Here is a 13,077-nt window from a genome sequence, read left to right as displayed (position 1 = left end):
AGTTACTAATTTCATAGAATAATAGAATCATTCAGGTTGGAGAAGACCCTTGGGATCACCAAGTCCAACCATCATCCCTACTCTACAAAGTTCTCCCATAAACCATCTCCACCAACACCACATCCAAAAGACCCTTAAACACATCCGGGGATGGTGACTCAACCACCTCCCTGGGCAGCCTGTTCCAGTGTCTGACCACTCCTTCTATGAAAATGCTTTTCCTAATGTCCAGTCTAAAACTCCCCTGTTGCAGCTTGAAGCTCTTCCCTCTTGTTCTGTTGCTAATTACCTGTGAAAAGAGACCAGCAACAACCTCTCCACAATGACCTTTCAGGTTGTTGGAGAGACTGATGAGGTCTCCCCTTAGCCTCCTCTTTCTCAAACTAAACATTCCCAGCTCCTTCAAGTGTTCTTCATAAGATTTATTCTCTAGGCCCTTCACCAGCTTCCTCACCCTCCTCGGTACTCTCTCCAGCACTTCGAGATCTCTCTTGAATTGAGGTGCCCCAAACTGGACACAACACTCCAGGTGTGGCCTCACCAGTGCTGAGTACAGGGGGACAATCACCTCTCTGCTGCTGCCGGTCACACTATTTCTAATCCAAGCCAGGATGCCATTGGCTCTCTTGGCAACCTGGGCACACTACTGGCTCATATTCAGCTGCTTGTCAAGTGGAGTCCCCAAGTCCTTTTCTGCCAGACACTTTCCAGCCACACCTCCCCAAGCCTGTAGCGTTGCCTGGGGTTGTTATGGCCCAAGTGCAGAACCCAGCACCTGGCCTTGTTGAAGCCCAGATCATTAACATCAGCCCAATGATCCAATCATAGAATCACAGAACTATTCAGGTTGGAAAAGACTCTTGGGATCACTGAGTCCAACCATCATCCATACTCTACAAAGTTCTCCACCAACACCACATCCAAATGACCCTAAACACATCCAGGAATGGTGACTTAACCACCTCCCTGGGCAGCCTATTCCAGTGTCTAACAATCTATCAAAGACTCTCTGTAGACCCTCCCTGTCCTCATGCAGATCAACACTCCTGCCTAACTTGGTGTCACCAATTTATGAGAATGTCATGGGAAAACTTACACTCTTCTGGCTACTTCTGGAAGTTAGTGACATGCCAAAACTCTGGTGTACACAGCCAAATAGAAGGGTGGTCTACAGGTCCTAAATCTGAAAGGAGTTTTGTGCCTGTGGACCACGCTGCACAAGTATGTGGAGCTCAGATGTGGCTTGCCTGCATCAAATCTCTCACAAGGGTACCTAACAGATGGTCTGTCACTTAAAGACATTTACCAAGGACTTTAGAGACTCAGATTCAATTTCAGTTTAACTTTGCTCAGTTCTCTTAGTAGGACACACCTACACCATGGATATAGATAGATTTAAACTGTTTCTTCCCAACCTAATCTGGAAATTAAAAGGCAGGTAAGACCACTGCAAAAACACCCAAGCTCACATGGGCAATGCCATGCACATACAGCCAAGCACAGCTCAACACTAGCCTACGCATGGTGAACCTGCTAGTTCTGGTCTCCAATAGCTCTCAGACTTCTACCCGGTGCTCCACTGCAAACACTCTTCTTATTTTGGTGGCTCATGTTTCCATCTCTATCAGGAGGACAAAAGCACAGCCCATACTTACAAGATGTCAAGAGGATAAATACAAGTGGTCCTAAGGCATTCTAGGATTATGGCAAAAGATGTAATGTCAGTTAAAGCAGTGAAAATGAAGATGACAGGGCAATCAAAACTCTAAGGAAAATGAAATGCAGAGCATAAAAGCTGTGGGATTTTTTCTAATTTAACTTTGCATCCAGAGGACACTGCAGAAGAAAAGGCACTCCTCAGGACACAGCATTAACCAGATATAGCAGAAAAAGGCAGGGTGGTGGGAGCATAGAAGTACAGGATAATAAGATTCTTCTTAAGTTTAAAACTACTATGAAATTAGACAAAATGAGATATTTACATTTCTGAATCACAATCCATTAACAGACAGCTTTTCACCCTGCTTAAGATCATAACTGGCTGGAAACTCTCCAAAAGAATACAGAGGAAGAAACAAGCCTTTGAAGAATACATGCTACGCAGCAGTGACACACCTGCTAACAAAATGTAAGTATTCAGCAGCATCATTTAAAGAAAAGGGTGCTTAATACACCAATCTAGAAGCCTACAAGAGTAGCCCTTCTAGTAACTTCCTGCTCTCTAAGAAAGCAAATTAAGAAAGAAAATGTGACTGAATAGTACAGTGCCAATTCTTTTCCCTCTGTTTCATTTTTGCATCATTTCAGACTCAGTGATTGCATGTTGTGGTATATACAGAGGTTATTATAAATTACAGAATTCCTCCAAGTTAACTGCTTCCACTGTTTATGAATTACATAGAGTATTTGCAGAGTAAACTGCTTAGTTTAAGTTAATGTGCTTTGTATCACATGTGCAGCATGGTAGAAATGTGCACACAAGCAACTAATGCATCTCTGCTAATGACTAGTAATTCGGTAAGCTGATGAACTCCTACAGCTTATAATCATCTCTTTATAATCTTATCTTCATCCTATCTCATGATTGTCTGCTTCAGTCTTTGTCACCATAAAAAAAAACCACAAAAAACTGTTAAACTCCACTTATTTTAGAAAAAAAAAAGACAACCAGAACTAATAATAATTCCTAACAGTGTTAGAGATCAATTATTCTGCAAGTAACAAACTATTAGTATACCAGTTTCTGCTGGGTTTAATTCTTTACAGCACCCCTAATATATGACACATATTTTTAAAAATCAACAGTAGAGTGATCACCTCCAGACCTATAATTTATACCTACAGCATTAGGAATTGTACTAGAATGTATATAAAACAGAAGTATGAGGAAAGCCAGAAAAGAAATAAAAAAGATAAAAATTCAATACCTGATGCCTCATCACTGACTATTGTTGTATGGGAAGAAAGACATACAGACAGTAGTTCAATGTATTTTCAAAACTATGTATCCCTCGTGCCTTAAATAGAAACACCACAAGGGATTTTCATTCAGCAGAGTCAGAAGGCAAGCAAAATGAAAGGAGTACCAAATGCAGACTCCAATGAGGAACAAGTAGTATCAACAGGAATTCAAGGGTAGAACTCCTGCTCCACTAAACCAGAAATAATATTTGCAAACATTATTACTTCATTTTACTCTGAAAAGTCAATTCTAATTTACTCCATTTAACAACAAAAACACAGCAAACACAAGGAGGCAAAGAAAGAATTAAGAGAAATAACAAGCTAGTAATTCCACACTTCAGCTTGTATCCCCTTCCAGTGGATACAAGGGGTAACTAACAGCTCTGTGTTCCCACACAGCACAGGGGCCCTGGGTGAGAGAGGTGAAAGGAGTCAGCATGTTAACTGGGACACTAAACATTTAAGGTGGGTTCAGATTGGTTACTAAGATTGGGCTTGGCAATGCCTTGATTAAGGACAAGCATTAACACTGCCTGGATGTATAGTAACCCTGTGGAAAATCTAGCCCTACCTGCATTTCCAGAGCAGTGATAAATCTATTGGACATGATGCCAAGTTTTGAGAGACATTATTGAAGATGAGCTGTAGATGACTTTTAGAATTCAAACTGGCAGCAGGTCCCAAGAATATTCCCAATCCCTGCTACACTGGATGGAGTAGCTAAATGAAGGTTTGGACAGCCACGTGAATTTGGTCCAGATCAAGAAAAGGAAGAAGAATGATCATCCCAGTCTGATTTCCAAACACTTGGAAGTTCAATTACCTCTACTGAATAAATTCAGCAGTTTACATTGCTCCTAAGCAGCAAGGGACTGAGCTGAATGGAGATTTGAGTTGAATTAAATCTAATGTGTTTCAGAAAGTTGTGAAATTGCTTTGAGTTCAGTGCCTGCAGCCATTTCTGTAAAGTGATACTAAAATTATTAAGTTATATGTGATGATCCCACCAAGTTCAGCAAACATTCAATGTTTAAAAACACATCTTCAGTCACATTAGGTTTCTTTACTTCATTTGGAATGGGTGGTTTATTTATTTCTGTGTGAAATCTAAAGCAAAGCCCAAGATAGCCATCAGAATTCCTCCTTTGATTCAGTTTCCATGAGTTGCTGAAAGGTTGGATAACTTTACTAAGTATATAGTAAAAACACAGAGAAGCTACTAAAGACAGTATACCATATGATCTGTGACAACTTGGCTGCCCATCAGGAACTTTATGTAGAACAAAACCCCAATTAATTGAACTTTACTTCCTACAAATTAGACTGCATCTTCCCATCTTTTCTAAGCAGGTCTTGTTCCATGTCAGCAGCATTTAAGTAAGCAAAATTAGATGCCTCTTTGAACAGACAGGTAAAGCAGTTACAAGCTCATCCTCTGCTTGCATGAGGAAAATTATTCCCCTTTGGATCAGCCTCTTGCAGACCTACTTAACCTGAGAGGAAGTAGGAACAGACAAAAAGGGAGTATGTGAACAGGTGCCCAGTCAAGAAGCTTACTGAAAATTTCTGTATGGGTCTACGAGTCCAGAGATAGGTAAGAAACATTACCGTTACTAAGCTTATTAAAAGCTAACAATATTTGTACCCCATGATTATAACCACTGCTTTATAAAAGTTGGTATAATCATCTTTAATAGTTAGCATAATTGAGACACAGAAGGTTAAAAAAAAATTGCTTAAGGTCACACAACCAGAGAATACGATAAGTGATATATTTAAAGATTTAACTCTGGAAGTACTAGTGTTGGGGATGGTGGAGGAGAGTAATTTGTCTTCCGGTTTGAATTTCTTATTCTGCTTCTCATTTTCAATGACTATAAACCTCCTCATACACGATAACTGAACGATGTCCAGCAGATACAGATGTATCCAACAAATCTGATTTTGAGTTATGAATCTATCCAAAATAACAGACACAAATGGCTCTCACACGTACCTATAGCTACAGTAAAAAAACTTCCACACAGAAAAAAAAATAAAATAATGTAAAAACAAACAAACAAAACCCAAAAAGCCGAAATAAAACAAAAAACACACCAACACAACCCCCAGCTTGAATAGAATATTGTGTTAGTAAAGAGCAGTTAGTGAGAAACACTGTGAAAAATGCCATATCAGATGTCTTCCCTATCAAGTTGCAACGGCTTAGACCCTAAAACCAGTTATGGGGCCTTCACTACCTGAATTAACCAGTCTAACTCAGCTCTGAAACAAACCTCAGTATTTCAAACCTCAGTTAACAGTTGGAAGCTTTACACAGCTTATCAAATCCCAACTAAAAACTGAATTCTTCCTGCTAATGTCACAGAATCATGGCATGTGTAGGGTTGGAAGGGGCCTTTTAAGGTCATCTAGTCCAGTGTTCCCTTCAGTGCACAGGGACCTTTTTAACTAGATCAGGTTGCTCAGAGGCCCATCAAGCCTGACCTTGAACATCAACAGGGATGGGGCCTCTGACACCTCTATCTATGGGCAACCTGTTCTGGTGTTTCACCACTCCTGTTGTAAATAACTTCTTCATAATATCCAATCTAATTCTACCCTGCTCTAATCTAAGGCTGTGTCTCCTTGTCCTATTGCTACAAACCCCTGTAAAAAGCCCCTCCCCATCTTTCCTGTAGCCCCTTCAGGTACAGGAAGGTCACTATAAGGTGTCCCCGAAGCCTTCTCTCCAGGCTGAACAGCCCCAACTCTCTCAGCCTGTCTTCACAGCAGAGGTGCTCCAGCCCTCTGGTCATCTTTGTGACCCTTCTCTAGACTCGTTCCAACAGTTCCATGTCCCTCTTGTGTTGGGGGCTCCAGAACTGGACACAGTGCTCCAGGTGGGGTCTTACCAGAGTGGTATAGAGGGGCAGAATCGTCTCCCTTGACCTGCTGGCCATGCTTCTTTTCATGCAGCCCAGGATATGATTGGCCACCTGTGCTGCAGGTGCACATGGCTCGTGTCCAACTTTTTGTCCACCAGTGCCCCAAAGTCCCTTTCCACTGGCCTGCTCTCTATCACATAATTTTTCAGATTTCACTGTCTTTATTGTTTTCTTGGGTTTGGTGGGTTTTTTTGGGGGGAGGAGTGTTTGGGGTTTTTTTGTTTGGTTTTTCTGGTGTTTGTGTTTTTTTGAGTAATCTTACTTTCATGGGATTGTACTGCAATTGCTAACTTATGTCATTACAGTCAAAATATGACAGAAATATCACTATTGTGTCCAGAGAGAAGCAACCCAGTGTCACTGTCTCTCTCTGTCATTATTCCTCATGTCAGAAAATGGAGAATATCAGATAATGCAGACGGGGAAAACAATACAAGAGATAACTTGAATGTATTTCTTGTTTTAAGATGTCTGTAGTTAGCAATTTTCTTCTCATTTCAAGTATTTTCTTAAACCCCACAGATTAACTCTCAGTTATGCAGAGGGGAAAATCTCTTCACAAGACTCAACTGTCTGCCCAACAAGTTCAGTTAAGCACTACAGCTTTGTACTTTAAAGAGTGCACTATCTTATATGTTCCAGTTTGATATAAAATAAGAATGGATTACCTTATATAAACTGTCCTCCAATTCTTAAGTTGCTTAATAGTACCATTAGCTCTGACAGCAGGTAGACACAGAGAATGGACATGCGCCCTTTCCTTTAGTCTAATCTAAGACTTCAGTAAAAGTGGCCTGCATGGCTGCTGACCTGTCTACATGCTCACTACTAAACACACAATGTTGTTTTCCATCTACAGTAGAAAAATACTCATTATTCCCACTGTAAGTTGAAATTAGACTAGTAATTAATGCAGAAAAATACTTCTCAGGAGCAATAGTCTTTACCTATTATTTTAATAACAAAGTATCACTAATTTTTTTTCTGTGTTTGACTTTTTGCTGCTAATTGCAGACCAGCAAGTTTCCAGCTCACCTTTTTTTCTTCTAGTGTTGTTTTAGTGAAAGGAAAATGAGGAAAATACCTCCAAACTATTAGAAAAACTACTTTGAAACTGAGTATGAAATATTTGAATTGCAATTTTGTCTCCATTTAACTTAAATTATAACTTCTGCTTATAATTATACCATTAATAAATAGGTATTGCTCCTATCCTGTAAGGTTTTCTGGCATATTTTGTGAAAACAATTATTGTAATCGTTTCGTGTAATAAAACAATGAAGTGAAATCTACTCCAGAAATACATATACCCTAATGTTTATATTTAGTAATGAACTTTCTTGACAACTGAGCTGCCAAAAAATCAGTATTTTATTTCTTCTGCAGGGCTTTACTGGCTACTCTGCAACCTTCATACATTTGCATATAAATATTTTTGAAGGCAAACCAAATCAGGTAACATTTGTAGCTGCCCATTCCCTTTATAAAACATATTATGCACTTAGGATTAATTCAGCGTAAACCGTTATCCATGCCACACAAATAATTACTCTATAAGCTTCCTTAACCCTCAGCTCAGGCTTTCCTAATCTCTAAAATAAAGCAATGCCAGATGGCCAAGAACAACTGCTAAGAATCACAGGACCACAAAGAAATACCTGAAGCTCTTATGGTGGAGAAACACCTTCTGTTTAAACTTACTGCTGGGCCCCACTTGGATCAGTTTGCCCTGCACGACTCACACACAATGCTCCCATGTTAACTAATACACAGGCTACTAATTTTCAAAACCTTTTGCTGTCATGCTTTAAATTCACACTGCATTTTTGCTGAGCAGAAACAACGCACCACCTCTTTTTTGTTGTTATCACAGTGACAGGATGTTTGCCACATGACAGATAATTCACTAAGCACTGCACTTCTCCATCACCTTCAAACACATACATGTCTATAAATATATATTAACATATTTCTATATAAAAAATCTGTGTATAATATATAATACACATACATAACTGGTCTTCAAATATATATGAGCTGGCTGCCAGGCTGAAGGAATACAACAGCTCACTGCCACATAAAGGATAACCAGAGTCTCACCTTTTTCTCTGTGTCAGAAGCAAATAATGGAAAAAGATTCCTCTTTTTCTATAAAATAACTTATTTATTTGGGCCAACACTGAGAATTGTTCAAGACAATAGGCCAGCATTCTGGGATGCCAAAGGAACCTACCTTAAGATGCGCCAACCTTAATTTTCAAAGTAAAAAACTCAGAAACGATGTTTTACTATTACAGAAACTCGCATGAGATAGGCTTTCTGCTACATCAGGCTCAGAACAATGTAGCTTTGTCTCAAGCAAGCTGATCAGCCAGATTGCTTATTGCAGCTGTACAGCTGCTGGACTGGCACCTGTTTAAAAACTCTCTGAAACACAGTTTTTCCACCTCTGTTTCCAGTTGCCTAAATCAGCTCCTGTATTTAAAAAAAAGAAACAAAGAAAACAAAAAGGAAAACAAACCAGCAAACAAAAAACAAAATAAACAAAAAACCCCAAAACAAAGCACACACACACAAAACCCCCAACAACCCCAAAAAAATGAACAAAAAACCCAAACCCACTAAAGACCAAAACCACCAAGATGCTTCTTGCCTTTCTCAGAAGATAATAGCGTAGTAGTGGTCTCCTCGCCTCTGAAGACCAGAAGTCTCATCCTGCTTTGAACTGCAGGTTCAGAAAATTTCATGCTCAAAAATGAGTCTCCTCTGTTTTAAAAAAATAAATCAGCTTGCATTACAGAAGATGACAGCCACCACTCAGCAGCATGCCACAATTTCATGTTTTCAGACCTGAGTTTTTTAACAGAAATTCAGAAGCAAGCAATGAAAACAGGCAAACCTGGGAATGGAAAAAAATGGGTTAAGAAGAAAGACAAGACTGAAATAGCAGGGAATGCTTCAGGGCAGTGTAGGAGCAGAAGGTACTGGCAGAGCTGCATGAGGTACCCAAGGCTGGGCTACCACAAGAATTCATGGCAGGAGTGAGAGATGCTGCAAGTGAACAGAGTCTGTTAGTCATAGTAGAACTAACCTAGATTCCACATATGAAGCCAGAGGTAGAAAACTACAGAACATCTGCCTGTAGTATGCTTCATTCAAGCTCATGTTTCCATGAGTAAAGAGATATTATAATGTTGCTCATTTGAATGGCTCAAGACAATAAAATAGCCTGGTTAGAAAAAATAAGATTCTAGCAAGACTGCAGTCCTCTGGAAGGATGCATGGGAACTGGTTTGCAAAATTGAGTACAAACCAGCTAAAGTGAAGAAAGGGAGACTTCTGATCTACTTAAACCAGGCTGGTGGATCAAATTTCTGTTGTAAACTACTTTGAAAAGTATCTCACATCTTGCATTTAGCATTTTTCCATAATGTCTCAGATTCACCATTCCACAATATAATCTTCATTCTGTAGAGCCTGGTTCATACTTGAAGTATTTTTAGAATATTAGACAGGGATGTGGTGACAAAGTTTAATAAAGAAGGAAAAGCTGTATAAGCCTCACATTAAAAGACATGGTGGGGAGGGTGTAAAAGGGATTAAGAGGCAAGAGCTGACGAAGCACAGGGTACTAGAGAGCTGTTCCAGATGGGAGGCTAGTTTCAACAGAGGAAGCAAAGTGTTTGTACTAAAGTCCAGTGGGAGCAGAGTAGTTGAAGATGAGCATGCAGATGAGGTCTGAAATATTTTTGCAAGTTCAAGGAATGGAAAAAAGGACTCTGAACGTCTGATGCAGTCAACAAAATTCCTGCTTGGAAAGGAGAGAAAAACAAAGAAAGATGCTGCACCTAAGAAGGTAAGGGCTAAGAGACAGTTAATGACTGATCACAGAGGACATGTGTAATGGGATCAGAAAAAAGCTGTTCCAAAAATAATTACAACATATAGCATACGAAAAAAATACTTCCAAGGTGTCAAAGGAATGCAACATTGTGTCAAATAGCCAGTTTGATAAAAATCTGGTGCTTTCAAAGTGACTTTATTTCAGAAATAGTTAAGGCAACTTTCTGATGGGGTTTGTGGAAAGGGGAAGAAAAAAAAAAAAAAATATTCACAAGTGAAATTTGATGAGATGTCCTTCAGTGAATAGTTCTACCTTTTTATTTCAGTAAGACTCCCACAAGTTCAGTGCTTATAGCATTTGTCTATTACTGATCACTGCGACATGAGTGGTTCAACAGTGTACCAAATCTCCCATTAACTCTTGCTCTTAAAGGTTATTTCAGTAAGTGGGTCAAGATAAACAGAGAAGCTGATAGTAAGACTACTGATGTGAACAATGATGTCTATACACCAGAGGTAGCTATCTGAACTAGACTGTTAATGCCCCTTTTTCCAAAATAAATCTAGGAATAGCATTTTCATTTCTTTATGAGGCACAATGTATATTTCTGGATCACAATAATTAATTATTCTGTTCATGTGCCCAAGCTTTGCAAACATGAGGAAAGCAGTGACCTTTGATTTCAAACTGTGCAAATGATTTCACATTGGGATACATTCATGCACACTCAGTATTTCAATTAGCTTGTGGTTTCCTCAACAATACTGTTCACTCAAGGATGCCTAGCTGCCAGATGACTTAGCTTTTCTTCCCTCCCTTGTACGTGACAACACTTTGCTCAAAGTAGCCATTACACTTTTAACTTGCTTGGTGAGGCATTGTTACAACTCCTCATGCCTGGTGGAGGAATATCAATTTTGATCCTTCAGAAGCAAGTGCAAGTCTCCAACTTCACACGCCAGTGTGGACAACTGCAGCTGAAACTGAATCCAGATTAATTCACCATTCCAGGCATTTCACATTTATGCTGATACTGGTAAGAGGTTAGAACACATGTGATTTACTGTTTTTAATTGGAAAAATGGGACAGAACTTCCTTCAAATGAAAAAGCAGTTTCTGAAATGAAGTTTACAAAGAGCAAATGAGATTTACGATGACAATGAGAACATATTTCAAATTTAAATTAACCTGCAGCTTAATTCAACACGAGGTATTACAACAGAATGCAAAAATCCTGCCACTGCAGGATTTTAATGCTACAATAATTCTGATCTTCCTTGAAGGGCAACAATTCTGCCTTTTCTTAGATAACACAGTTCAAAACACATATTAGAACTGTATGTTTGATGAATTAATAGCCAAACAACAGTAATCAGGTGGTATAAAGATACAGAAATATGTATCTTCTATAAAGATATAGAAACCATGTATATTTTCCCAAGAGACACAAGTTTAAAACTGAAAATATTCCAAGGAGGCATGAGAGGGAGGGAGGGAGGGGAAGGAGAAACTTACTGTACTGATTCAAAGATGCACTACACACATAATGCAGCAGTACAGTACACACTAACGAATGAAGGTTACCGAAAAGGCAGTACTCACCCAAAATATTAAATTGAAAAGGAACATCATGTATTTCAAACAACACAGGCAGCCTCTTGCCATGTTGCACTTCTTAAATTCTAAAAGGAAAACAAAGGATAGATCCAGGTAAAAGACCACGTATTTGCTGCCTTTGGGTGCGCTGTATTTGTCCCTTTTCACACCAGTCCCAGTGCCAGTCCCGGTTCCAACCCCAGTGTGGCTCTGTGTGCGTGATCCAGTGGTACCATAGAAAGCTCCAGCAGTAAAACCTCGACCAAATTGCCTCCCTGAGGTAGAAGGTTTAGCAAAATCTGAGTCTTTGCTATCCAAAGATGGACTCCGGTGAATTGAAGAATCCTCACTACTTGACTTCTCCATGATCTCTCTTTTTACAGCTGTCAGATTTAATGTATAACATCTCTCAGCATAAAATGCAGTGCCTTGTGAATGCCACGGTGCGATAAGAAATGTCTGTGTTTTGCGTCTCTTCTTCTTTGCACATAAATCAGATAATCACTGCTGAATTTATTCACTGCACTGCTGCTGTTTTGTTTTTTTTTTTATAGCAATGTAGGTTGCACTCTGTCTATCTGTGGCATGGCATATACACAAATATGCCACACAAGAGCATACTCCTAATTTATCTCGATTAATCAGTTATGCAGAACTTCAATTTGTATTCAAAAGAGCCATAAACTCATTCTCTCTGCTCCTAGTCTACAGCCCTCTAATCTATAGGCAGCAGATGGTCCTTGCATCCATTTCCAAAAAGCTTCTGCAGTACACCTGGGAGACTCTGCTCGAGCCAGAGCACTTTCCTTTCTCTGTTTCCTTCTCTGTGTCTCTCTGACTCTCTTTCACACGCTGTCTTTTTTCTTTCCACCCATTTGCAGTATCTCATTCAGTAACCAGCTATTGGAGAGCACTCTGTTTCACTGCTGCTGCTGTGAAATCATCAGCAACTGCAGCCACTGGGTATTTCCCACAGAAATCCCTGACCTAACTATCGAGTAATAAATCCACCCTCCTGCTCGCTCCTCCCCTCTGCTTTCCATCAGGCCAGTTAGCAGAAGCCTTCTCCCGAGGGCACACCTCCATGACATAATATCTTTAATAGGATTAGAATTACTCTTGACTGTACAAGTGCACAACATAAAATCTCTTTAAATGTCAAGTACTGTTTAGCTGTTTACGAACTAGAACTGTGAGACAGTCATACTTCTTTACTGCTATAAAATACTGGAAAAGTATGGACTAGATAGACAAGTGCTATACTCTCCCTGCTTATTAAATTAACAGTGACTTACTTTTTAAATTTTTTTTTTTTTCTGGCTTAAACAAATGTCTTGGGACAAGGAACTGGAATAAACTAGCAAACAGCATACACCAAACGGGCACCCTTATAATTTATACATGCACCTAATATGATGCCATCACTTGTGATATAATCAACCATAACCAGAAAAGCAGAGCTGCATCTTATGGCATCATCAGTCAATTCTTAAGCCTCTCAAAATATAAGGATATCTGAACCTGCAGCCATTTACACTCTATTGAAATAGCATGTCAAAGATTGTTCTCATGTATGGCAATAAGCCAGATTACATTGAAGGTAGTCTACAAACTAGAAACACTGACCCAAATGCCACATTTCTTTTCCAGACAGTAGTGCAGCATACCTGCTAGAACTCTGAAACAGAGAGAGCACAACTGTGCACGGGTGTATGTATGCAAGTGTGCAAGTGCCTGGAGAAGAA

General features: G+C 39.5%; 1 protein-coding gene across 1 annotated transcript in view; it reads right to left on the bottom strand.

Moving 5' to 3' along the window:
• Positions 1 to 11,698, bottom strand: part of TSPAN9 (tetraspanin 9) — an 87,483-nt gene extending 75,785 nt beyond the window's left edge. Inside the window, exon 1 of the mRNA XM_010004657.1 lies at positions 11,339 to 11,698. Coding sequence (XP_010002959.1) covers positions 11,339 to 11,698 — 360 coding nt within the window. The remainder of the gene's footprint in view (positions 1 to 11,338) is intronic.
• Between the last annotated feature and the right edge of the window lie 1,379 nt (positions 11,699 to 13,077).

The sequence above is a fragment of the Chaetura pelagica genome, unplaced genomic scaffold (genome assembly GCF_000747805.2).
Source record: "Chaetura pelagica isolate M959 unplaced genomic scaffold, ChaPel_1.0 scaffold299, whole genome shotgun sequence".
Classification (NCBI taxonomy): Eukaryota; Metazoa; Chordata; class Aves; order Apodiformes; family Apodidae; genus Chaetura; species Chaetura pelagica.
The sequence above is the reverse complement of the archived record's forward strand: the minus strand, read 5'-3'. Positions and strand labels throughout refer to the sequence as shown.